This window comes from Taudactylus pleione, unplaced genomic scaffold (assembly GCF_031769625.1).
Source record: "Taudactylus pleione unplaced genomic scaffold, aTauple2 ptg000927l, whole genome shotgun sequence".
Taxonomy (NCBI): domain Eukaryota; kingdom Metazoa; phylum Chordata; class Amphibia; order Anura; family Myobatrachidae; genus Taudactylus; species Taudactylus pleione.
Genome location: NW_028285328.1, coordinates 411,804 through 439,142, shown reverse-complemented (window position 1 = coordinate 439,142; position 27,339 = coordinate 411,804). Strand labels below are relative to the sequence as shown.

General features: G+C 61.8%; 2 protein-coding genes across 4 annotated transcripts in view; both read left to right on the top strand.

Moving 5' to 3' along the window:
- The window catches only part of ADAMTSL2 (ADAMTS like 2), a 166,469-nt gene that overhangs the window by 110,436 nt on the left and 28,694 nt on the right, over window positions 1–27,339 (top strand). For all 3 annotated transcript variants that reach the window (XM_088459683.1, XM_088459681.1, XM_088459682.1), the window contains exons 12-13: window positions 6,739–6,842; window positions 26,521–26,647. In XM_088459683.1, the coding sequence (XP_088315809.1) occupies window positions 6,739–6,842; window positions 26,521–26,647 (231 nt within the window). The remainder of the gene's footprint in view (window positions 1–6,738; window positions 6,843–26,520; window positions 26,648–27,339) is intronic.
- Window positions 18,840–25,159, top strand: LOC148473361 (uncharacterized). Its single transcript, XM_088459708.1, has 4 exons — window positions 18,840–19,153; window positions 20,181–20,208; window positions 22,623–22,848; window positions 25,080–25,159. The coding sequence occupies exons 1-4, from the start codon at window positions 18,840–18,842 to the stop codon at window positions 25,157–25,159; spliced, it is 648 nt and encodes a 215-aa protein (XP_088315834.1).

The following is a 27,339-nucleotide window of genomic DNA, read 5'->3' as shown; positions in this document are numbered from 1 at the left end:
CTTCTCCTCACCGTTACCTTCTCCTCACCGTTACCTTCTCCTCACCGTTACCTTCTCCTCACCGTTACCTTCTCCTCACAGTTACCTTCTCCTCACAGTTACCTTCTCCTCACCGTACCCTTCTCCTCACCGTAACCTTCTCCTCACCGTAACCTTCTCCTCACCGTAACCTTCTCCTCACCGTAACCTTCTCCTCACAGTTACCTTCTCCTCACCGTAACCTTCTCCTCACCGTTACCCTCTCCTCACCGTTACCCTCTCCTCACCGTTACCCTCTCCTCACCGTTACCCTCTCCTCACCGTTACCTTCTCCTCACCGTTACCTTCTCCTCACCGTTACCCTCTCCTCACCGTTACCCTCTCCTCACCGTTACCTTCTCCTCACAGTTACCTTCTCCTCACCGTTACCCTTTCCTCACCGTTACCCTCTCCTCACAGTTACCTTCTCCTCACAGTTACCTTCTCCTCACCGTAACCTTCTCCTCACCGTTACCTTCTCCTCACAGTTACCTTCTCCTCACAGTTACCTTCTCCTCACAGTTACCTTCTCCTCACCGTTACCCTCTCCTCACCGTTACCCTCTCCTCACCGTTACCTTCTCCTCACCGTAACCCTCTCCTCACCGTTACCTTCTCCTCACCGTTACCTTCTCCTCACCGTTACCTTCTCCTCACCGTTACCTTCTCCTCACCGTTACCCTCTCCTCACAGTTACCCTCTCCTCACAGTTACCTTCTCCTCACAGTTACCTTCTCCTCACAGTTACCTTCTCCTCACCGTAACCTTCTCCTCACCGTAACCTTCTCCTCACCGTAACCTTCTCCTCACCGTAACCTTCTCCTCACCGTAACCTTCTCCTCACCGTAACCTTCTCCTCACCGTAACCTTCTCCTCACCGTTACCTTCTCCTCACCGTTACCCTCTCCTCACCGTTACCCTCTCCTCACCGTTACCCTCTCCTCACAGTTACCTTCTCCTCACAGTTACCTTCTCCTCACCGTTACCCTCTCCTCACCGTTACCCTCTCCTCACCGTTACCCTCTCCTCACCGTTACCCTCTCCTCACCGTTACCTTCTCCTCACAGTTACCTTCTCCTCACCGTTACCCTTTCCTCACCGTTACCCTTTCCTCACCGTTACCCTTTCCTCACCGTTACCCTCTCCTCACAGTTACCTTCTCCTCACAGTTACCTTCTCCTCACAGTTACCTTCTCCTCACCGTTACCCTTTCCTCACAGTTACCTTCTCCTCACCGTTACCTTCTCCTCACAGTTACCTTCTCCTCACAGTTACCTTCTCCTCACAGTTACCTTCTCCTCACCGTAACCTTCTCCTCACCGTAACCTTCTCCTCACCGTAACCTTCTCCTCACCGTTACCCTCTCCTCACCGTTACCCTCTCCTCACCGTTACCTTCTCCTCACCGTTACCTTCTCCTCACCGTTACCTTCTCCTCACCGTTACCTTCTCCTCACCCTTACCTTCTCCTCACCCTTACCTTCTCCTCACCCTTACCTTCTCCTCACCCTTACCTTCTCCTCACCCTTACCTTCTCCTCACCCTTACCTTTGAATACAATCCCAAACATTTAGATGTAGTTATGGGCCATCAGAATGTTTGTTTCCTTTAGACTAGAATTAGGGAGAGAACAGACGTCTCTTGTGTACATGAAGGTCAGACTGGTCTCTGGCACCGGCTGCGCTGTATGGTTTTCTCACCTATATTTCTGTGTTGTGCTTTTGTTTGTTTCTTATTATTCCAAAAAGCCTGCTTCTCCCCCCAACCAGAATGTGGGGGCTCCTTTCTCGGAGGACACCCACATCCCCTTGTTTGATAATGATTGCAATGGCCGGCTGAGTAATTGTGAGGCCTTAGTGCCTGGTACGGAATGAGACACTGTAACGCCATCACACGGGACGCGCTGCTGGAATGGCACGCATACATTTTCTTTGACATTTTAGGTCATCAGGAAAAATTTATCTCGTGTAGCTTTGTATAACTACAGCTAAATTACCCCCCCCCCCCCCCAGTAAGTCTACCCAGCGTCATTTCCGTCCATTGTCCTTCTCACCTGGACGTTACGTGCGCCCTATGTGCCGCATGGTAAGTGGCTTTTCCATGCTTGTGCCCTGGTACTATGCTGGAGGCGCTGCCCATTGCCACTGACCTGGGGGGAGATGGATCAGCCCTTAGCGAGAGATAGAGTGGAGAAACTGCCCCATAGCAACTCATCAGACACTAAGGGGTAAATTTACTAAAGTGAGAGTTTTCAATAGTGAGTTTTAATAGTGATGTTGCCCATAGCAACCAATCAGATTCTACTTAGCATTTAATTAGCACCTTGTAGAAGATAATAGCTAGAATCTGAGTGGTTGCTATGGGCAACATCACTCTTAAAACTCACTTCTAAAAACTCTCACTTTAGTAAATTTACTCCTAGCTGTCATTACTATTATAGTTACTTGCTGATTATTGCTATGGGCAGCTTCTCTACGTTCTATCTCTCTAAGGCTTGGTACATCTCCCCCTTGGTGAGGTCTAGCCATCGGAGACACTGCATGTACTGCACAGATTAACTTACGGGTTTAGTATAAGAGATAGACAGGAATTAGACACCAGATGTTAGACAGGCAATAGGTCAGCAGGGGCAAAAGGTTCATACAAACATTGTCCACACATGACTTTTCTTTTTTTTTTTTTTTCTAACCTTAATCTTAAGCGTCCCTTCTGGAACCTAACCGTCCCTTCTGGTTCCTAACACCCCCCTCCTAGTGCCTAACCCTCCCTCCTGTTGGGGTAAGTGCCTAACCTTCCCCCCCCTCCTAGTGCCTAACACCCCCCCCTCCTAGTGCCTAACACCCCCCCCTCCTAGTGCCTAACACCCCCCCCTCCTAGTGCCTAACACCCCCCCCTCCTAGTGCCTAACCCACCCCCCTCCTAGTGCCTAACCCTAACCGTCCCCTCTGGTACCTAATCCCACCCTCCTAGTGCCTAACCCTCCCTCCTGTTGGGGTAAGTGCCTAACCCTCCCTCCTAGTGCCTAACACCCCCCAACTCCTAGTGCCTAACACCCCCCCCTCCTAGTGCCTAACACCCCCCCTCCTAGTGCCTAACACCCCCCCCTCCTAGTGCCTAACACCCCCCCCTCCTAGTGCCTAACACCCCCCCCTCCTAGTGCCTAACACCCCCCCCCTCCTAGTGCCTAACACCCCCCCCCTCCTAGTGCCTAACACCCCCCCTCCTAGTGCCTAACACCCCCCCCTCCTAGTGCCTAACACCCCCCCCCCTCCTAGTGCCTAACACCCCCCCCTCCTAGTGACTAACACCCCCCCCTCCTAGTGCCTAACACCCCCCCCTCCTAGTGCCTAACCCTAACCGTCCCTTCTGGTACCTAACCCCCCCTCCTAGTACCTAACACACCCACTCCTAGTACCTAACACACCCACTCCTAGTGTCTAACACACCCACTCCTAGTCCCTAACCGTCCCTTCTGGTACCTAACACCCCCCCTCCTAGTGCCTAACCCAAACCCTCCTAGTGCCTAACCCTAACCGTCCCTTCTGGTACCTAACCCCCCCCCTCCTAGTGCCTAACACCCCCCTCCTAGGCCTAACCCTAACCGTCCCTTCTGGTACCTAACACCCCCCCTCCTAGGCCTAACCGTCCCTTCTGGTACCTAACCCCCCCTCCTAGGCCTAACCCTAACCGTCCATTCTTGTACCTAACCCCCCCCTTATCCTAGTGCCTAACCCTAACTGTCCCTTCTGGTACCTAACCCCCCCTCCTAGTGCCTAACCCTAACCATCCCTTCTGGTACCTAACCCCCCTCCTAGTGCCTAACCCTAACCATCCCTTCTGGTACCTATCCCCCCCCCCGCTCCTAGTGCCTAACACCCCCCCTCCTAGTGCCTAACCCTAACCGTCCCTTCTGGTGCCTAACCCTCCGGTAAATGCCTAACCCTAACCATCCCTTCTGGTACCTAACCCCCCTCCTAGTACCTAACACCCCCCATCCTAGTGCCTAACCCTAACCGTCCCTTCTGGTACCTAACCCCCCCTCCTAGTGCCTAACCCTAACCATCCCTTCTGGTACCTAACCCCCCCTCCTAGTGCCTAACTCTAACCATCCCTTCTGGTACCTAACCCCCCTCCTAGTTCCTAACACCCTCCCTCCTAGGCCTAACCGTCCATTCTGGCACCTAACCCCCCCTCCTAGTGCCTAACCCTAACCGTCCCTTCTGGTGCCTAACCCTAACCATCGCTTCTGGTACCTAACCCCCCCTCCTAGTGCCTAACCCTAACCATCCCTTCTGGTACCTAACCCCCCCTCCTAGTGCCTAACCCTAACCGTCCCTTCTGGTACCTAACACCCCCCCTCCTAGGCCTAACCGTCCCTTCTGGTACCTAACCCCCCCTCCTAGGCCTAACCCTAACCGTCCATTCTTGTACCTAACCCCCCCCCTTATCCTAGTGCCTAACCCTAACTGTCCCTTCTGGTACCTAACCCCCCCTCCTAGTGCCTAACCCTAACCATCCCTTCTGGTACCTAACCCCCCTCCTAGTGCCTAACCCTAACCATCCCTTCTGGTACCTATCCCCCCCCCCGCTCCTAGTGCCTAACACCCCCCCTCCTAGTGCCTAACCCTAACCGTCCCTTCTGGTGCCTAACCCTCCGGTAAATGCCTAACCCTAACCATCCCTTCTGGTACCTAACCCCCCTCCTAGTACCTAACACCCCCCATCCTAGTGCCTAACCCTAACCGTCCCTTCTGGTACCTAACCCCCCCTCCTAGTGCCTAACCCTAACCATCCCTTCTGGTACCTAACCCCCCCTCCTAGTGCCTAACTCTAACCATCCCTTCTGGTGCCTAACCCCCCCTCCTAGTGCCTAACTCTAACCATCCCTTCTGGTACCTAACCCCCCTCCTAGTTCCTAACACCCCCCCTCCTAGGCCTAACCGTCCATTCTGGCACCTAACCCCCCCTCCTAGTGCCTAACCCTAACCGTCCCTTCTGGTGCCTAACCCTAACCATCGCTTCTGGTACCTAACCCCCCCTCCTAGTGCCTAACCCTAACCATCCCTTCTGGTACCTAACCCCCCCTCCTAGTGCCTAACCCTAACCATCCCTTCTGGTACCTAACCCCCCTCCTAGTGCCTAACACCCCCCCTCCTAGGCCTAACCCTAACCATCGCTTCTGGTACCTAACCCCCCCTCCTAGTGCCTAACACCCCCCCTCCTAGTGCCTAACCCTAACCGTCCCTTCTGGTGCCTAACCCGCCGGTAAATGCCTAACCCTAACCATCCCTTCTGGTACCTAACCCCCCCTCCTAGTACCTAACACCCCCCATCCTAGTGCCTAACCCTAACCGTCCCTTCTGGTACCTAACCCCCCCTCCTAGTGCCTAACCCTAACCATCCCTTCTGGTACCTAACCCCCCCTCCTAGTGCCTAACTCTAACCATCCCTTCTGGTACCTAACCCCCCTCCTAGTTCCTAACACCCCCCCTCCTAGGCCTAACCGTCCCTTCTGGCACCTAACCCCCCTCCTAGGCCTAAGCGTCCCTTCTGGCACCTAACCCCCCCTCCTAGTGCCTAACCCTAACCGTCCCTTCTGGTACCTAACCCCCCCTCCTAGTGCCTAACCCTAACCATCGCTTCTGGTACCTAACCCCCCCTCCTAGTGCCTAACCCTAACCATCCCTTCTGGTACCTAACCCCCCCATCCTAGTGCCTAACCCTAACCGTCCCTTCTGGTGCCTAGCCCTCCGGTAAATGCCTAACCCTAACCGTCCCTTCTGGTGCCTAGCCCTCCGGTAAATGCCTAACCCTTCAAAAGAAAAAAAAAGTGATCGCCTTTTGTCCCTTTATCCATGTGTCAACCTTTTGTCCCCGTCACCCTATCGCCTCTCTGTACCCTCTTCTCCTTTGCCAGCAGAGACCCCTAATGAGCTGAAGGCTCCACAGAGGAGGAGTAATGTGACGTGTCAGTCCCCAAGTACAGAGTTTCCGCTCAGGGATTATGGGATCTCATTACGTAGGAGGGACGCCGGTCCAAACTGCGCTAAATTCAGCTCCTCTGCTGCTGCTCTGTGGAGGCTCAGGTCATTGGGGGTCTCCGTCAGCGCAGAAGGAGAGGCCTCGGGTGCAGAACACTCATTATTCAGGTCCATTTCTCTGGAGGAAATAATCATAAAGTGAAAACAAAGCGCATAATAAATCCTATATAAACGAAAGACGCTAATGACAAAAGCAGGCGTCTAAATCCCCGTGCACCCAGCGGGCAATGACTTTATCACTATGGCCGGTCGCTGTCCTGCGCGCTCACGTGGTTCCTGCTCATTGATAGATCGCTCACGTTAGCCAGGCGCAGTCACTTCTCTCCCTGTTTGACTGAGACCTTGATAAAGTGACAAAGAAAAAGTCATTTTTGTTATATTCTGAACTGTTTCTATACTGGGTATTTTTATCCCATTCTCTCTTTTTAGACAGTGGAAGCTCTGCTTCTAACCAGGCTGGGGATTCTACTTGGGGATCAGGACAGGTATGTTTTAAAAACATAAACCCAACATTTCAGAACATTGAGAACACCACGCAATAAACTGTCTATATAACGTATCCTATGTACTAATGTGAATAAACACAGCCAGTCACCCAAGTTATTGTGATGCTGTGAGGACTGACCGTCTTGTGCAAGTAACAAAAAGGGACTCATCATTCTCCACTTTGTCTGTCGCTAGAAAAGGGCCAAAGTTACTGAGGAAGGTGCAGGGAATAAGCGCGGTGGACATGTACCGATGGAAGCTATCGTCTCACGAGCCATGCAGCGCGACTTGCACCACAGGTTTGTGTAACATTGTCACATTATGTTATATCTGCTTTATGGGGGGTCTCGCAGCCAGGAAATAGCTGCACCTAGAGATTTTGGAATAGATGCTGATATTAAAGATTTGTAAGTGTCAATGAAAGCAGCGCCTCATGCTGGACCCTTGTGCACGATGACCAGAGCACCCTGTCCTGCCCTGATGAGGCCGCAGCAGGCAGAAACTGGCTGTGTGTAAGTGGTCACTACACGTGATGCTGGGAATCCCCGGTGGGGCTCAGTCAGTCATAGCGCTGCCTTGTGTCTGCCCTTAGTCAGACGCCTGTTCGGCATTTGGTCATTTATTTGGATATGAGGATAAGAAAATTGTTGGATCCAGTCTTACAAATTAAGAGTATTTAGTAGCTTTAAAATACTGACTTCAGCATATGATTTATAGGCTCCTGAGTACAACAGTATCGTCCTTACCCGTGAATGTCGTTCTTGGGTAATTTCTAAGCATCTCCTTGTATACAATGTGCTCTCCTAAGTGATTATGAACTTTACCTCAGTCCACTGTGCACCTCCTAAGGGGCGAAGACAGCCCCAGCGTGGCGTCAATGCCCCATGTAACAAGCCCCAGCGTGGGCCTCAGGTGCTCCATGTAACAAGCCCCAGCGTGGACCTCAGTGCTCCATGTAACAAGCCCCAGCGTGGGCCTCGGTGCTCCATGTAACCAGCCCCAGCGTGGGCCTCGGTGCTCCATGTAACCAGCCCCAGCGTGGGCCTCGGTGCCCCATGTAACAAGCCCCAGCGGGGGCCTCGGTGCTCCATGTAACAAGCCCCAGCGTGGGCCTCGGTGCTCCATGTAACAAGCCCCAGCGTGGGCCTCGGTGCTCCATGTAACAAGCCCCAGCGTGGGCCTCGGTGCTCCATGTAACAAGCCCCAGCGTGGGCCTCGGTGCTCCATGTAACAAGCCCCAGCGTGGGCCTCGGTGCCCCAAGTAACAAGCCCCAGCGTGGGCCTCGGTGCCCCAAGTAACAAGCCCCAGCGTGGGCCTCGGTGCGCCAAGTAACAAGCCCCAGCGTGGGCCTCGGTGCCCCAAGTAACAAGCCCCAGCGTGGGCCTCGGTGCCCCATGTAACAAGCCCCAGCGTGGGCCTCGGTGCTCCATGTAACAAGCCCCAGCGTGGGTCTCGGTGCCACATGTAACAAGCCCCAGCGTGGGCCTCGGTGCGTACGCCCTCACTCCCCCTGTTGCCTACGCCCCTGCTCCCCCCACTCCCCCTGTTGCCTACGCCCCTGCTCCCCCCACTCCCCCTGTTGCCTACGCCCCTGCTCCCCCCACTCCCCCTGTTGCCTACTCCCCTGCTCCCCCCACTCCCCCTGTTGCCTACGCCCCTGCTCCCCCCACTCCCCCTGTTGCCTACGCCCCTGCTCCCCCCACTCCCCCGTTGCATATGCCCCGCTCCCCGCACTCCCCCCGTTGCATATGCCCTGCTCCCCCCACTCCCCCCGTTGCATATGCCCCTGCTCCCCCTGTTGCCTATGCCCCTGCTCCCCCCACTCCTCCTGTTGCATACGCCCCTGCTCCCCCCACTCCCCCTGTTGCATATGCCCCTGCTCCCGTTACCTATGCCCCTGCTTCCCCTACTCCCCCTGTTGTGTACGCCCCTGCTCCCCCCACTCCTCCCGTTGCATATGCCCTGTTCCCCCCACTCCCCCTATTGCATATGCCCCTGCTCCCCCCTGTTTCCTACGCCCCTGCTCCGCCCGCTCCCGCCACTCCCCCTGTTGCATATGCCCCTGCTCCCCCCACTCCCCCCGTTGCTTATGCCCCTGCTCCCCCCACTCCCCCTGTTGCCAACGCCCCTGCTCCCCCCACTCCCCCTGTTACATATGCCCCCACTCCCCCTGTTGCGTATGCCCCTGCTCCCCCCACTCCCCCACTTGCATATGCCCCTGCTCCCCCTATTGCCTACGCCCCTGCTCCCCCCACTCCCCCTGTTGGATATGCCCCTGCTCCCCCTGTTGCCTACGCCCCTGCTCCCCCCACTCCCCCTGTTGCCTACAACCCTGCTCCCCCCACTCCCCCGTTGCATATGCCCTGCTCCCCCCACTCCCCATGTTGCATATGCTCCGCTCCCCCCACTCCACCCGTTGCCTATGCCCCTGCTCCCCCCACTCCTCCTGTTGCATACGCCCCTGCTCCCCCTGTTGCATATGCCCCTGCTCCCCTGTTACCTATGCCCCTGCTCCCCCTACTCCCCCTGTTGTGTACGCCCCTGCTCCCCCCACTTCTCCCGTTGCATATGCCCCTGTTCCCCCCACTCCCCCTGTTGCATATGCCCCTGCCCCCCCTGTTTCCTACGCCCCCGCTCCCCCCACTCCACCCTGTTGCATATGCCCCTGCTCCCCCCACTCCCCCCGTTGCTTATGCCCCTGCTCCCCCCACTCCCCCTGTTGCCAACGCCCCTGCTCCCCCCACTCCCCCTGTTGCCTACGCCCTTGCTCCCCCCACTCCCCCTGTTGCCTACGCCCTTGCTCCCCCACTCCTCCTGTTGCATATGCCCCCACTCCTCCTGTTGCCTACGCCCCTGCTCCCCCCACTCCCCCTGTTGCCTACGCCCCTGCTCCCCCCACTCCCCCTGTTGCATACCCCCCTGCTCCCCCCACTCCCCCCGTTGCATATGCCCCGCTCCCCCCACTCCCCCGTTGCATATGCCCCGCTCCCCCTTTTGCGTATGCCCCTGCTCCCCCCACGCCCCCTTTTGCGTATGCCCCTGCTCCCCCCACTCCCCCTGTTGCATTTGCCCAGCTCCCCCCACTCCCTCTGTTGCATACGCCCCTGCTCCCTCCCACTCCCCCTGTTGCCTACGCCCCTGCTCCCCCCACTCCTCCCGTTGCATATGCCCTGTTCCCCCCACTCCCCCTATTGCATATGCCCCTGCTCCCCCCTGTTTCCTACGCCCCTGCTCCGCCCGCTCCCGCCACTCCCCCTGTTGCATATGCCCCTGCTCCCCCCACTCCCCCCGTTGCTTATGCCCCTGCTCCCCCCACTCCCCCTGTTGCCAACGCCCCTGCTCCCCCCACTCCCCCTGTTACATATGCCCCCACTCCCCCTGTTGCGTATGCCCCTGCTCCCCCCACTCCCCCACTTGCATATGCCCCTGCTCCCCCTGTTGCCTACGCCCCTGCTCCCCCCACTCCCCCTGTTGGATATGCCCCTGCTCCCCCTGTTGCCTACGCCCCTGCTCCCCCCACTCCCCCTGTTGCCTACAACCCTGCTCCCCCCACTCCCCCGTTGCATATGCCCTGCTCCCCCCACTCCCCATGTTGCATATGCTCCGCTCCCCCCACTCCCCCCGTTGCCTATGCCCCTGCTCCCCCTGTTGCCTATGCCCCTGCTCCCCCCACTCCTCCTGTTGCATACGCCCCTGCTCCCCCTGTTGCATATGCCCCTGCTCCCCTGTTACCTATGCCCCTGCTCCCCCTACTCCCCCTGTTGTGTACGCCCCTGCTCCCCCCCACTTCTCCCGTTGCATATGCCCCTGTTCCCCCCACTCCCCCTGTTGCATATGCCCCTGCCCCCCCCTGTTTCCTACGCCCCCGCTCCCCCCACTCCCCCTGTTGCATATGCCCCTGCTCCCCCCACTCCCCCCGTTGCTTATGCCCCTGCTCCCCCCACTCCCCCTGTTGCCAACGCCCCTGCTCCCCCCACTCCCCCTGTTGCCTACGCCCTTGCTCCCCCCACTCCCCCTGTTGCCTACGCCCTTGCTCCCCCACTCCTCCTGTTGCATATGCCCCCACTCCTCCTGTTGCCTACGCCCCTGCTCCCCCCACTCCCCCTGTTGCCTACGCCCCTGCTCCCCCCACTCCCCCTGTTGCATACCCCCCTGCTCCCCCCACTCCCCCCGTTGCATATGCCCCGCTCCCCCCACTCCCCCGTTGCATATGCCCCGCTCCCCCTTTTGCGTATGCCCCTGCTCCCCCCACGCCCCCCTTTGCGTATGCCCCTGCTCCCCCCACTCCCCCTGTTGCGTATGCCCCTGCTCCCCCCACTCCCCCTGTTGCGTATGCCCAGCTCCCCCCTCTCCCTCTGTTGCATACGCCCCTGCTCCCTCCCACTCCCCCTGTTGCCTACGCCCCTGCTCCCCCCCACTCCCCTTGTTGCCTACGCCCCTTCTCCCCCCCACTCCCCTTGTTGCCTACGCCCCTGCTCCCCCCACTCCCCCTATTGTGTACACCCCTGCTCCCCCCACTCCCTATGTTGCATATGCTCCGCTCCCCCCACTCCCCCCGTTGCCTATGCCCCTGCTCCCTCTGTTGCCTATGCCCCTGCTCCCCCCACTCCTCCTGTTGCATACGCCCCTGCTCCCCCCACTCCCCCTGTTGCATATGCCCCTGCTCCCCTGTTACCTATGTCCCTGCTCCCCCTACTCCCCCTGTTGTGTACGCCCCTGCTCCCCCCACTTCTCCCGTTGCATATGCCCCTGTTCCCCCCACTCCCCCTGTTGCATATGCCCCTGCTCCCCCTGTTTCCTACGCCCCTGCTCCCCCCGCTCCCCCCACTCCCCCTGTTGCATATGCCCCTGTTCCCCCACTCCCCCCGTTGCTTATGCCCCTGCTCCCTCCACTCCCCCTGTTGCCAACGCCTTCTCCCCCCACTCCCCCTGTTGCCTACGCCCTTGCTCCCCCACTCCTCCTGTTCCATACCCCCCTGCTCCCCCCACTCCCCCCGTTGCAAATGCCCCGCTACCCCCCACTCCCCCGTTGCATATGCCCCGCTCCCCCCACTCCCCCTTTTGCGTATGCCCCTGCTCCCCCCACGCCCCCTTTTGCGTATGCCTCTGCTCCCCCCACTCCCCCTGTTGCATTTGCCCAGCTCCCCCCACTCCCTCTGTTGCATACGCTCCTGCTCCCTCCCACTCCTCCTGTTGCCTACGCCCCTGCTCCCCCCCACTCCCCCTGTTGCCTACGCCCCTGCTCCCCCACTCCCCCTATTGTGTACACCCCTGCTCCCCCCACTCCCCCAGTTGTATTTGCCCCCACTCCCCCTGTTGCATATGCCTCTGCTCCCCCCACTCCCCCTGTTGCCTACGCCCCTGGTCCTCCCACTCCCCTTGTTGTGTATGCCCCTGCTCCCCCCACTCCCCCCGTTGTCTACGCCCCTGCTCCCCCCACTCCCACCGTTGCATACGCCCCTGCTCCACCAACTCCCCCTGTTCCGTATGCCCTGCTCCCCCCACTCCCCCTGTTCCGTATGCCCTGCTCCCCCCACTCCCCCTGTTGCATATGCCCCTGCTCCCCCCGCTCCCCCTGTTGCATATGCTCCTGCTCCCCCCACTCTCCCTGTTGCATATGACCCCACTCCCCACGTTGCGTATGCCCCTGCTCCCCCCACTCCCCCCGTTGCGTATGCCCCTGCTCCCCCCACTCCCCCTGTTGCCTACGCCCCTGCTCCCCCCACTCCCCCTGTTGCCTACGCCCCTGCTCCCCCCACTCCCCCTGTTGCATATGCCCCTGCTCCCCCCACTCCCCCTGTTGCATACGCCCCTGCTCCCCCCACTCCCCCAGTTGCTTATACCCCCGCTCCCCCCGTTGCTTATGCCCCGCTCCCCCCACTCCCCCCGTTGCGTATGCCCCACTTCCCCCGTTGCATATGCCCCACTCCCCCCGTTGCATATGCCCCTGCTCCCCCCACTCCCCCTGTTGCATATGCTCCTGCTCCCCCCACTCCCCCTGTTGCATACGCCCCTGCTCCCCCCACTCCCCCAGTTGCATATACCCCCGCTCCCCCCGTTGCGTATGCCCCGCTCCCCCCACTTCCCCCGTTGCGTATGCCCCACTTCCCCCGTTGCATATGCCCCACTCCCCCCGTTGCATATGCCCCTGCTCCCCCCACTCCCCCTGTTGCATATGCTCTTGCTCCCCCCACTCCCCCTGTTGCCTACGCCCCTGCTCCCCCCACTTCCCCTGTTGCCTACGCCCCTGCTCCCCCCACTTCCCCTGTTGCCTACGCCCCTGCTCCCCCCACTCCCCCTGTTGCATATGCCCATGCTCCCCCCACTCCCCCTGTTGCATACGCCCCTGCTCCCCCCATTGCATATGCCCCCGCTCCCCCTGTTGCCTATGCCCCTGCTCTCCCCACGCCCCCCGATGCATATGCCCTGCTCCCCCCACTCCCCCTGTTTCCTACGCCCCTGCTCCCCCCACTCCCCCTGTTGCATATGCCCCCACTCCCCCTGTTGCGTATGCCCCTGCTCTCCCCACTCCCCCTGTTGCATATGCCCCTGCTCTCCCCACTCCCCCTGTTGCATACGCCCCTGCTCCCCTCACTCCCCCAGTTGCATATGCCCCACTCCCCTTGTTGCATATGCCCCTCTCCCCTTGCTCCGTATGCCCCACTCCCCCTGTTGCGTATGCCCCACTCCCCCTGTTGCGTACGCCCCGCTCCCCCCACTCACCCGTTGCCTACGCCCCCACTCCCCCTGTTGCCTATGCCCCTGCTCCCCCCTCTCCCCCTGTTGCATACGCCCCTGCTCCCCCCACTACCCCTGTTGCCTACGCCCCTGCTCCCCCCATTGCATATGGGCCGCTACCCCCACTCCCCCTGTTGCATACGCCCCTGCTCCCCCCACTCCCCCCGTTGCATATGCCCCACTCCCCCCGTTGCATATGCCTCTGCTCCCCCCACTTCCCCTTTTGCGTATGCCCCTGCTCCCCCCACTCCACCTGTTGCATTTGCCCCGCTCCCCCCACTACCCCTGTTGCATATTCCCCTGCTCCCCCCACTCCCCCCGTTGCCTACGCCCCTGCTCCCCCCACACCCCCTGTTGCCTACGCCCCTGCTCCCACACTCCCCCTGTTGTATTTGCCACGCTCCCCCCACTCCCCCTTTTGCATATGCCCCTGCTCCCCCCACTCCCCCCATTGCATATGCCCTGCTCCCCCCACTCCCCCTGTTGCATATGCCCCTGCTCCCCCCACTCCCCCCATTGCATATGCCCTGCTCCCCCCACTCCCCCTGTTGCATATGCCCCTACTCCCCCTGTTGCCTACGCCCCTGCTCCCCCCACTCCCCCTGTTGCCTACGCCCCTGCTCCCCCCACTCCCCCTATTGTGTACACCCCTGCTCCCCCCACTCCCCCTGTTGCATAGGCCCCTGCTCCCCCCTCTCCCCTTGTTGTGTATGCCCCTGCTCCCCCCACTCCACCCGTTGCATATGCCCCCACTCCCCCTGTTGCCTACTCCCCCACTCCCCCCGTTGCCTATGCCCCTGCTCCCCCCACTCCCCCATTGCATACGCCCCTGCTCCCCCCACTCCCCTTGTTGCGTATGCCCCTGCTCCCCCCACTACCCCGTTGCATATGCCCCGCTACCCCCACTCCCCCTGTTCCATATGCCCCTGCTCCCCCTGTTGCCTACGCCCCCACTCCCCCTGTTGCCTATGCCGCTGCTCCCCCCACTCCCCCCGTTGCATATGCCCCGCTACCCCCACTCCCCCTGTTCCATATGCCCCTGCTCCCCCTGTTGCATACGCCCCTGCTCCCCCCACTCCCCCTGTTGCCTACGCCCCTCCTCCCCCCATTGCATATGCCCCGCTACCCCTACTCCCCCTGTTCCATATGCCCCTGTCCCCCCTGTTGCCTACGCCCCTGCTCCCCCCACTCCCCCTGTTGCATACTCCCCTACTCCCCCCACTCCCCCCGTTGCATATGCCCCGCTCCCCCCACTCCCCCATTGCATATGCCCCGCTCCCCCCCTCCCCCTTTTGCGTATGCCCCTGCTCCCCCCTCTCCCCCTGTTGCCTACGCCCCTGCTCCCCCCACTCCCCCTGTTGCCTACGCCCCTGCTCCCCCCACTCCCCCTGTTGCCTACGCCCCTGCTCCCCCCACTCCCCCTGTTGCCTACGCCCCTGCTCCCCCCACTCCCCCTATTGTGTTCCCCCCTCTCCCCCCGTTGCATTTGCCCCCACTCCCCCTGTTGCATATGCCCCTGCTCCCCCCACTCCCCCTGTTGCCTACGCCCCTGCTCCTCCTACTCCCCTTGTTGTGTATGCCCCTACTCCCCCCGTTGTGAATGCCCCTGCTCCCCCCACTCCCCCCGTTGCATATGCCCTGCTCTCCCCACTCCCCTGTTGCTTATGCCCCGCACCCCCACTCCCCTGTTGCATATGCCCCGCACCCCCACTCCCCCTGTTGTCTACGCCCCCACTCCCCCCGTTGCCTACGCCCCTGCTCCCCCCACTCCCCCCGTTGCATACGCCCCTGCTCCACCAACTCCCCCAGTTGCATATACCCCCACTCCCCTTGTTGCGTATGCCCCGCTCCCCCCGTTGCGTATGCCCCGCTCCCCCCGTTGCGTATGCCCCACTCCCCCTGTTGCGTATGCCCCACTCCCCCTATTGCGTATGCCCTGCTCTCCCCACTCCCCCTGTTGCATATGCCCCTGCTCCTCCCACTCCCCCTGTTGCATATGCCCCTGCTCCCCCTTGCTCCCCCTGTTGCATATGCCCCTGCTCCCCCCACTCCCCCTGTTGCATACGCCCCTGCTCCCCCCACTCCCCCTGTTGCGTATGCCCCTGCTCCCCCCACTCCCCCTGTTGCATACGCCCCTGCTGCCCCCACTACCCCTGTTGCCTACGCCCCTGCTCCCCCCATTGCATATGGCCCGCTACCCACACTCCCCCTGTTCCATATGCCCCTGCTCCCCCCAATCCCCCTGTTGCATACGCCCCTGCTCCCCCCACTCCCCCCGTTGCACATGCCCCACTCCCCCCGTTGCATACGCCCCTGCTCCCCCCACTCCACCTGTTGCATTTGCCCCGCTCCCCCCACTCCCTCTGTTGCATAAGCCCCTGCTCCCCCCACTCCCCCCGTTGCCTACGCCCCTGCTCCCCCCACACCCCCTGTTGCCTACGCCCTTGCTTCCCCACTCCCCCTGTTGTGTTTGCCACGCTCCCCCCACTCCCCCTGTTGCATATGCCCCTGCTCCCCCCACTCCCCCCATTGCATATGCCCTGCTCCCCCCACTCCCCCTGTTGCATATGCCCCTACTCCCCCTGTTGCCTACGCCCCTGCTCCCCCCACTCCCCCTATTGTGTACACCCCTGCTCCCCCCACTCCCCCCTTTGCATTTGCCCCCACTCCCCCTTTTGCATATGCCCCTGCTCCCCCCACTCCCCCTGTTGCCTTCGCCCCTGCTCCCCCCACTCCCCTTGTTGTGTATGCCCCTGCTCCCCCCACTCCCCCCGTTGCATATGCCCCGCACCCCCACTCCCCATGTTGCCTATGTCCCTGCTCCCACCACTCCCCCCGTTGCATACGCCCCTGCTCCCCCCACTCCCCTTGTTGCTTAAGCCCCTGCTCCCCCCACTCCCCCCGTTGCATATGCCCCACTCCCCTTGTTGCGTATGCCCCGCTCCCCCGTTGCGTATGCCCCGCTCCCCCGTTGCGTATGCCCCACTCCCCCTGTTGCGTATGCCCCACTCCCCCTGTTGCGTATGCCCTGCTCTCCCCACTCCCCCTGTTGCCTATGCCCCTGCTCCCCCCACTCCCTGTTGCATATGCCCCTGCTCCGCCCACTCCCCCTGTTCCGTATGCCCCTACTCCCCCGTTGCATAGGCCCCTGCTCTCCCCACTCCCCCGTTGCATATGCCCCTCTCCCCCCACTCCCCCTGTTGCCTACGCCCCTGCTCCCACCACTCCCCCCGTTGCGTACGCCCCCACTCCCCCCGTTGCGTACGCCCCCGCTCCCCCCACTCCCCCCATTTCATATGCCCCTCTCCCCCCACTCCCCCCGTTGCATATGCCCCTGCTCCCCCCACTCCCCGTGTTGCATATGCCCCTGCTCCCCCGACTGCCCCAGTTGTGTACGCCCCTGCTCCCCCACTCCCCCCATTGCATATGCACTGCTCCCCCCTGTTGCCTACACTCCTGCTCCCCCCACTCCCCTGTTGCCTACGCCCCTGCTCCCCCCACTCCCCCTGTTGCATACGCCCCTGCTCCCCCCACTCCCCCAGTTGCATATACCCCCACTCCCCGTGTTGCCTACGCCCCTGCTCCCCCCACTCCCTGTTGCATATGCCCCTGCTCCGCCCACTCCCCCTGTTCCGTATGCCCCTGCTCCCCCCGTTGCATACGCCCCTGCTCTCCCCGCTCCCTCGTTGCATATGCCCTGCTCCCCCCACTCCCCCTGTTGCCTACGCCCCTGCTCCCCCCACTCCCCCTGTTGCCTACGCCCCTGCTCCCCCCACTCCCCCTGTTGCGTACTCCCCCGCTCCCCCTACTCCCCCCGTTGCATATGCCCCGCTCCCCCACTCCCCCAGTTGCATACGCCCCTGCACCCCCCACTGCCCCAGTTGTGTACGCCCCTGCTCCCCCCACTCCCCCTGTTGCCTACGCCCCTGCTCCCCCCACTCCCCCTGTTGGCTAAGCCCCTGCTCCCCCCACTCCCCCTGTTGCATATGTCCCACTCCCCCTGTTGCATATGCCCCTGCTCCCCCTGTTGCATACGCCCCTGCTCCCCCCACTCCCCCAGTTGCATACGCCCCTGCTCCCCCCACTCCCCCTATTGCATATGCCCCTGCTCCCCCTGTTGCATACGCCCCTGCTCCCCCCACTCTCCCTGTTGCATACGCCCCTGCTCCCCCCACTCTCCCTGTTGCATACGCCCCTGCTCCCCCCACTCTTCCTGTTGCATACGCCCCTGCTTCCCCCACTCTTCCTGTTGCATACGCCCCTGCTTCCCCCACTCTTCCTGTTGCATACGCCCCTGCTCCCCCCACTCCCCCTGTTGCATACGCCCCTGCTCCCCCTACTCCCCCTGTTGCATATGCCCCTGCTCCCCCTACTCCCCCTGTTGCATATGCCCCTGCTCCCTGTTGCCTATGCCTCTGCTCCCCCCACTCCCCCTGTTGCATATGCCCCGCTCCCCCCACTCCCCCTGTTGCCTACGCCCCTGCTCCCCCTACTCCCCCTGTTGCATATGCCCCTGCTCCCTGTTGCCTATGCCCCTGCTCCCCCCTCTCCCCCTGTTGCATATGCCCCGCTCCCCCCACTCCCCCTGTTGCCTACGCCCCTGCTCCCCCCACTCCCCCTGTTGCATATGCCCCTGCTCCCCCCACTCCCCCTGTTGCCTATGCCCCGCTCCCCCCACTCCCCCTGTTGCCTACGCCCCTGCTCCCCCCACTCCCCCTGTTGGTTAAGCCCCTGCTCACCCCACTCCCCCTGTTGCATATGCCCCACTCCCCCTGTTGCATACGCCCCTGCTCCCCCCAGTTGCCTACGCCCCTGCTCCCCCCACTCCCCCTGTTGCCTACGCCCCTGCTCCCCCCACTCCCCCTGTTGCATACGCCCCTGCTCCCCCCACTCCCCCTGTTGCCTACGCCCCTACTCCCCCTGTTGCCTACGCCCCTGCTCCCCCCACTCCCTGTTGCATATGCCCCTGCTCCGCCCACTCCCCCTGTTCCGTATGCCCCTGCTCCCCCCACTCCCCCAGTTGCATATACCCCCACTCCCCCCGTTGCGTATGCCCCGCTCCCCCCACTCCCCCCGTTGCGTATGCCCCACTACCCTTGTTGTGTATGCCCCGCTCCCCGTGTTGCATATACCCCTGCTCCCCCCACTCCCCGTTGCATATGCCCTGCTTCCCCCACTCCCCGTGTTGCCTACGCCCCTCCTTTCCCCACTCTCCCTGTTGCCTACGCCCCCTACTCCCCCTGTTGCCTACGCCCCTGCTCCCCCCTCTCCCTGTTGCATATGCCCCTGCTCCCCCCGTTGCATACACCCCTGCTCTCCCCACTCCCCCTTTGCATTTGCCCTGCTCCCCCCACTCCCCCTGTTGCCTACGCTCCTGCTCCCCCCACTCCCCCTGTTGCGTACGCCCCCACTCCCCCCGTTGCATATGCCCCTGCTCCCCCCACTCCTCCTGTTGCATATGCCCCTACTCCCCCCTCTCCCCCTGTTGCATATGCCCCTGCTCCCCCCACTCCCCCTGTTGCATATGCCCCTGCTCCCCCCACTCCCCCTGTTGCATATGCCCCTGCTCCCCCCACTCCCCCTGTTGCATATGCCCCTGCTCCCCCCACTCCCCCTGTTGCATATGCCCCTGCTCCCCCCACTCCCCCAGTTGCATACGCCCCTGCTGCCCCCACTCCCCTTGTTGCATACGCCCCTGCTGCCCCCACTCCCCTTGTTGCATACGCCCCTGCTCCCCCCACTCCCCCTGTTGCGTACGCCCCCACTCCCCCCGTTGCATATGCCCCTGCTCCCCCCACTCCCCCTGTTGCATATGCCCCTACTCCCCCCTCTCCCCCTGTTGCATATGCCCCTGCTCCCCCCACTCCCCCTGTTGCATATGCCCCGCACCCCCCATTCCCCCTATTGCCTACGCCCCTGCTCCCCCCACTCCCCCTGTTGCATATGCCTCTGCTCCCCCTACTCCCCCTGTGGCATATGCCCCTGCTCCCTGTTGCCTATGCCCCTGCTCCCCCACTCCCTCTGTTACCTATGCCCCTGCTCCCCCCACTCCCCCTTTTGCATATGCCCTGCTCCCCCCACTCCCCCTGTTGCCTACGCCCCTGCTCCCCCCACTCCCCCTGTTGCATATGCCCCACTCCCCCTGTTGCATATGCCCCACTCCCCCTGTTGCATATGCCCCACTCCCCCTGTTGCATATGCCCCTGCTCCCCCTGTTGCATATGCCCCTGCTCCCCTTGTTGCAGACGCCCCTGCTCCGCCCACTCCCCCTCTTGCATACGCCCCTGCTCCGCCCACTCCCCCTGTTGCATACGCCCCTGCTCCCACCTCTCCCCTTGTTGCATACGCCCCTGCTCCCCCCACTCCCCCTGTTGCATATGCCCCTGCTCCCTGTTGCCTATGCCCCTGCTTCCCCCACTCCCCCTGTTGCATATGTCCCGCTCCCCCCACTCCCCCTGTTGCCTACGCCCCTGCTCCCCCCACTCCCCCTGTTGCATATGCCCCTGCTCCCCCTACTCCCCCTGTTGCATATGCCCCTGCTCCCTGTTGCCTATGCCCCTGCTTCCCCCACTCCCCCTGTTGCCTACGCCCCTGCTCTCCCCACTCCCCCTGTTGCCTATGCCCCGCTCCCCCCACTCCCCCTGTTGCCTACGCCCCTGCTCCCCCCACTCCCCCTGTTGCATATGCCTCTGCTCCCCCTACTCCCCCTGTTGCATATGCCCCTGCTCCCCCCACTCCCCCTGTTGCATATGCCCCACTCCCCCGGTTGCATACGCCCCTGCTCCCCCCAATCCCCCAGTTGCATATGCCCCTGCTCCCCCCACTCCCCCTGTTGCCTACGCCCCTGCTCCCCCCACTCCCCCTGTTGCATATGCCCCTGCTCCCCCCACTCCCCCAGTTGCATATACCTCCACTCCCCCCGTTGCGTATGCCCCGCTCCCCCCACTCCCCTTGTTGCGTATGCCCTGCTCCCCCCACTCCCCGTGTTGCATATGCCCCTGCTCCCCCCACTCCCCCTGTTGCATATCCCCTGCTCCCCCCACTCCCCCTGTTGCCTACGCCCCTGCTTCCCCCACTCCCCCTGTTGCCTACGCTCCTACTCCCCCTGTTGCCTACGTCCCTGCTCCCCCCACTCCCTGTTGCATATGCCCCTGCTCCGCCCACTCCCCCTGTTCCGTATGCCCCTGCTCCCCCCACTCCCCCAGTTGCATATGCCCCCACTCCCCCCGTTGCGTATGCCCCGCTCCCCCCCCTCCCCCCGTTGCGAATGCCCCACTCCCCTTGTTGCGTATGCCCCGCTCCCCCCACTCCCCGTGTTGCATATACCCCTGCTCCCCCCACTCCCCGTTGCATATGCCCTGCTCCCCCCACTCCCCGTGTTGCCTACGCCCCTGCTTCCCCCACTCTCCCTGTTGCCTACGCCCCCTACTCCCCCTGTTGCCTACTCCCCTGCTCCCCCCACTCCCTGTTGCCTACGCCCCTGCTCCCCCCACTCCCCATGTTGCATACGCCCCCGCTCCCCCCACTCCCCCCGTTGCATATGCCCCTGCTCCCCCCACTCCCCCTGTTGCATATGCCCCTGCTCCCCCTGTTGCATACGCCCTTGCTCCCCCCGCTCCCCCTGTTGCATACGCCCTTGCTCCCCCTATTGCATACGCCCCTGCTCCCCCCACTCTCCCTGTTGCATATGCCCCTGCTCCCCCTGTTGCCTACGCCCCTGCTCCACCCACTCCCCCAGTTGCATACGCCCCTGCTACCCCCACTCCCCTTGTTGCATACGCCCCTGCTCCCCCCACTCCCCCTGTTGCATACGCCCCTGCTCCCCCCACTCCCCCTGTTGCATACGCCCCTGCTCCCACCACTCCCCTCGTTGCATACGCCCCTGCTCCCCCCACTCCCCCTGTTGCATATGTCCCTGCTCCCTGTTGCCTATGCCCCTGCTCCCCCTGTTGCATATGCCCCGCTCCCCCCACTCCCCCTGTTGCCTACGCCCCTGCTCCCCCCACTCCCCCTGTTGCATATGCCCCTGCTCCCCCTGTTGCATACGCCCCTGCTCCCCCCACTCCCCCAGTTGCATACGCCCCTGCTCCCCCCACTCTCCCTGTTGCATACGCCCCTGCTCCCCCCACTCTTCCTGTTGCATACGACCCTGCTCCGCCCACTCCCCCTGTTGCATACGCCCCTGCTCCCCCCACTCCCCCTGTTGCATATGCCCCTGCTCCCCCTACTCCCCCTGTTGCATATGCCCCTGCTCCCCCTACTCCCCCTGTTGCATATGCCCCTGCTCCCTGTTGCCTATGCCTCTGCTCCCCCCACTCCCCCTGTTGCATATGCCCCGCTCCCCCCACTCCCCCTGTTGCCTACGCCCCTGCTCCCCCTACTCCCCCTGTTGCATATGCCCCTGCTCCCTGTTGCCTATGCCCCTGCTCCCCCCTCTCCCCCTGTTGCATATGCCCCGCTCCCCCCACTCCCCCTGTTGCCTACGCCCCTGCTCCCCCCACTCCCCCTGTTGCATATGCCCCTGCTCCCCCCACTCCCCCTGTTGCCTATGCCCCGCTCCCCCCACTCCCCCTGTTGCCTACGCCCCTGCTCCCCCCACTCCCCCTGTTGGTTAAGCCCCTGCTCACCCCACTCCCCCTGTTGCATATGCCCCACTCCCCCTGTTGCATACGCCCCTGCTCCCCCCAGTTGCCTACGCCCCTGCTCCCCCCACTCCCCCTGTTGCCTACGCCCCTGCTCCCCCCACTCCCCCTGTTGCATACGCCCCTGCTCCCCCCACTCCCCCTGTTGCCTACGCCCCTACTCCCCCTGTTGCCTACGCCCCTGCTCCCCCCACTCCCTGTTGCATATGCCCCTGCTCCGCCCACTCCCCCTGTTCCGTATGCCCCTGCTCCCCCCACTCCCCCAGTTGCATATACCCCCACTCCCCCCGTTGCGTATGCCCCACTCCCCCCGTTGCGTATGCCCCACTACCCTTGTTGTGTATGCCCCGCTCCCCGTGTTGCATATACCCCTGCTCCCCCCACTCCCCGTTGCATATGCCCTGCTTCCCCCTCTCCCCGTGTTGCCTACGCCCCTCCTTTCCCCACTCTCCCTGTTGCCTACGCCCCCTACTCCCCCTGTTGCCTACGCCCCTGCTCCCCCCTCTCCCTGTTGCATATGCCCCTGCTCCCCTCGTTGCATACACCCCTGCTCTCCCCACTCCCCCTTTGCATTTGCCCTGCTCCCCCCACTCCCCCTGTTGCCTACGCTCCTGCTCCCCCCACTCCCCCTGTTGCGTACGCCCCCACTCCCCCCGTTGCATATGCCCCTGCTCCTCCCACTCCCCCTGTTGCATATGCCCCTACTCCCCCCTCTCCCCCTGTTGCATATGCCCCTGCTCCCCCCACTCCCCCTGTTGCATATGCCCCTGCTCCCCCCACTCCCCCTGTTGCATATGCCCCTGCTCCCCCCACTCCCCCAGTTGCATACGCCCCTGCTGCCCCCACTCCCCTTGTTGCATACGCCCCTGCTGCCCCCACTCCCCTTGTTGCATACGCCCCTGCTCCCCCCACTCCCCCTGTTGCGTACGCCCCCACTCCCCCCGTTGCATATGCCCCTGCTCCCCCCACTCCCCCTGTTGCATATGCCCCTACTCCCCCCTCTCCCCCTGTTGCATATGCCCCTGCTCCCCCCACTCCCCCTGTTGCATATGCCCCGCACCCCCCATTCCCCCTATTGCCTACGCCCCTGCTCCCCCCACTCCCCCTGTTGCATATGCCTCTGCTCCCCCTACTCCCCCTGTTGCATATGCCCCTGCTCCCTGTTGCCTATGCCCCTGCTCCCCCACTCCCTCTGTTACCTATGCCCCTGCTCCCCCCACTCCCCCTGTTGCATATGCCCCTGCTCCCCCCACTCCCCCTGTTGCATATGCCCCTGCTCCCCCCACTCCCCCTGTTGCATATGCCCCTGCTCCCCCCACCCCCTGTTGTGTACGCCCCTGCACCCCCCACTGCCCCAGTTGTGTACGCCCCTGCTCCCCCACTCCCCCCGTTGCATATGCCCCCACTCCCCCTGTTGCCTACGCCCCTGCTCCCCCCACTCCCTCTGTTGCATACGCCCCTGCTCCCCCCACTCCCCCCATTGCATATGCACTGCTCCCCCGTTGCCTACGCTCCTGCTCCCCCCACTCCCCTGTTGCCTACGCCCCTGCTCCCCCCACTCCCCCTGTTGCATATGCCCCTGCTCCCCGTTGCCTATGCCCCTGCTGCCCCCTCTCCCCTTGTTGCATACGCCCCTGCTCCCCCCCCTCCCCCTGTTGCATATGCCCCGCTCCCCCCACTCCCCCTGTTGCATATGCCTCTGCTCCCCCTACTCCCCCTGTTGCATATGCCCCTGCTCCCTGTTGCCTATGCCCCTGCTCCCCCCACTCCCCCTGTTGCCTATGCCCCTGCTCCCCCCACTCCCCCTTTTGCATATGCCCTGCTCCCCCCACTCCCCCTGTTGCCTACGCCCCTGCTCCCCCCTCTCCCCCTGTTGGCTAAGCCCCTGCTCCCCCCACTCCCCCTGTTGCATATGCCCCACTCCCCCTGTTGCATATGCCCCTGCTCCCCCTGTTGCATACGCCCCTGCTCCCCCCACTCCCCCAGTTGCATACGCCCCTGCTCCCCCCACTCCCCCTGTTGCATATGCCCCTGCTCCCCCTGTTGCATACGCCCTTGCTCCCCCCCACTCCCCCTGTTGCATACGCCCATGCTCCCCCCACTCTCCCTGTTGCATATGCCCCTGCTCCCCCTGTTGCCTACGCCCCTGCTCCGCCCACTCCACCAGTTGCATATGCCCCTGCTCCGCCCACTCCCCCTGTTGCATACGCCCCTGCTCCGCCCACTCCCCCTGTTGCATACGCCCCTGCTCCGCCCACTCCCCCTGTTGCATATGCCCCTGCTCCCCCTACTCCCCCTTTTGCATATGCCCCTGCTCCCTGTTGCCTCTGCCCCTGCTCCCCCCACTCCCCCTGTTGCCTACGGCCCTGCTCCCCCCACTCCCCCTGTTGCATATGCCCCTGCTCCCCCTACTCCCCCTGTTGCATATGCCCCTGCTCCCTGTTGCCTATGCCCCTGCTCCCCCCCTACTCCTCCTGTTGCCTATGCCCCACTCCCCCCACTCCCCCTGTTGGCTAAGCCCCTGCTCCCCCCACTCCCCCTGTTGCATATGCCCCACTCCCCCTGTTGCATACGCCCCTGCTCCCCCCACTCCCCCAGTTGCATACGCCCCTGCTCCCCCCACTCCCCCTGCTGCATACGCCCCTGCTCGCCCCACTCCCCCTGTTGCATATGCCCCTGCTCCCCCTGTTGCATACGCCCTTGCTCCCTCCACTCCCCCTGTTGCATACGCCCCTGCTCCCCCCACTCTCCCTGTTGCATATGCCTCTGCTCCCCCTGTTGCCTACGCCCCTGCTCCGCCCACTCCCCCAGTTGCATACGCCCCTGCTCCCCGCACTCCCCTTGTTGCATACGCCCCTGCTCCGCCCACTCGCCCTCTTGCATACGCCCCTGCTCCGCCCACTCCCCCTGTTGCATACGCCCCTGCTGCCACAGGTGGTTGTGCAGGTGCGCCGGGTCCGGTGCGTCGTACTGCACCTTGTGTCACACAGCCTGATTACAGATGAAGCCTTGCTCGGCGACACGAAGGGTCTCCACGGGATGAGATACACTCGATGTCCAGTGTCTCTGGTATATGCCGGGAGTGCTCTATGTCAACGCCGCTGAGACGCCCCCAACGCGTTTCAACAATTAGCTTGTCTTGTCTTTCTGTTTAGCTAGCGTCTGCCTGATGCCTCTGTATTGTACATTAATGGCCTCATCCAACTCTACCCGCGCAAAGGGCTGCAAGTGCTGACACCGGTTGTGCATACGCAGAGTGCATGGCTTGTCAGAGTCACAGAGTGCATGGCTTGTCGGAGCCACGGAGTGCATGGCTTGTCGGAGCCAAGGAGTGCATGGCTTGTCGGAGCCACGGAGTGCATGGCTTGTCGGAGCCACGGAGGGCATGGCTTGCCGGAGCCACGGAGGGCATGGCTTGCCGGAGCCACGGAGGGCATGGCTTGCCGGAGCCACGGAGGGCATGGCTTGCCGGAGCCACGGAGGGCATGGCTTGCCGGAGCCACGGAGGGCATGGCTTGCCGGAGCCACGGAGGGCATGGCTTGCCGGAGCCACGGAGGGCATGGCTTGCCGGAGCCACGGAGGGCATGGCTTGCCGGAGCCACGGAGGGCATGGCTTGCCGGAGCCACGGAGGGCATGGCGTGTCGGAGTCACAGAGGGCATGGCGTGTCACCAAGACAGGCAGTAACTCAGGCCGAGTCTGTGCGGTCTATTCACGTGCAGTACTTTTCTCTTGCTGTATATACAGTAAGTGGCTCTTTTGTATGATGTGGAATCTAGTCTACTGTATGTGCGTTATCCTGAATGTCGTCCTGTAACTGCACAACGGGGCCAAAAACTATATTTGAATTCAAAATAAATGTTTAGAAACTTGGTTAAAAGATAAGATGATAAATCTGCTGCCACTGCTCTAACCTCAGGAGTTCCACAAAGCTTGGCCTGTCTGTGTCTTTACATCTCTCTCTGTGTGTGCGCTTATGTTATATCAGGAGACCAGTAGCCCTGGTGTCTCTCTCTCTCTCTCTCTCTCTCTCTCTCTCTCTCGCTCTCTCTCCTGTGCTGATTCTGCATCCCTGGTGTCTCTCTCTCTCTCTCCTGTGCTGATTCTGCATCCCTGGTGTCTCTCTCTCTCTCTCTCTCTCTCTCTCTCTCTCTCTCTCTCCTGTGCTGATTCTGCATCCCTGGTGTCTCTCTTTCTCTCTCTCTCTCTCTCTCTCTCTCTCTATCTCTCTCTCCTGTGCTGATTCTGCATCCCTGGTGTGTCTCTCTCTCTCTCTCCCCCCCCCCCCCCCCTTTTCGGATGCTGTGTGACTCCCCACTTCATTCTGCCAGCAGGAAGCATCGGTGAGGGGGACACAGCACAGACAAACCTGCGGCAATAATCCGCCTATCTCTTCACTAGGAACTAGTGACATCACTGAGGCATGAGACCCTAAGTGCCTTATGCCTCTGTGATATGACTAGTGAATTAATGGGCTGCATGCACTCCGTGTAGGGGACACGTGCAGTTCAAATATGGGAACCAAAATAGGTATAGTGATTACGGTAATGTGTGTGTTTAATCCCATATAACCTTTGTTTTGTCTCCCGCTGACAGGAGTGATGTCCATTTATGCGATGTGTGTGCGATACGACGGCGTGGAAGTGGACGACTCAAACTGTGACGCGTTGACCCGTCCTGAGCCCGTACACGAGTTCTGTGCTGGGCGGGAATGTCAGCCAAGGTACACTCTGTAGTAAATACTAATATTCAGATTACACAGGCTGCAACGTTCCGGGACCGACCTCACAACGGCCAAAAATACCATCCCTACATCTATAAAGCCAGAAGTGCAGAGTCCCTTAGTGACGGACGCCTGGCTGTGACTCTGTACATCACCAGGTCTAGGGGACACTACCCTGAGTCTCCTCTGCGCTCAGTTACACATTCATGTGTGATGCTGGATTTCTTCCCATCACAAAATAATATCAGAGGCCAAACTAGTGCTGTTATGGGTCAGAATACCTCAAATCAGAACAAGCAGCGCAATTTATTGTTCACTCTGGTTTATGTATTAAAATGCTAAGTAATCGCTAGCGCCTGTGAGGTTTTACTATTCGCTGCGCTGCCCCTTGTATCTGCGTTTCATTCCATGACGTAAGTTCTAGAGGCTCCAACACTTGCTCATAAACATGTCCGCTGTCAGGAAAGGCATGATAACACGCGGGACAGATTGCATTATGTACTATTACTGTATTGTCATTAATGCAGATACTGACAGAGTTTACTCTCTTCAATTCCACCCCAGGTCAGTTTAAATATTTTAGTGGTTTTGATCTTATAAAAGTGCAGAACTCGTGGTAACCCCGCTGTAACTGTAGATATTTGCTATTAACGGGTGGGTTGTGACCCCATTGTACCTGGGAATCGGTACTG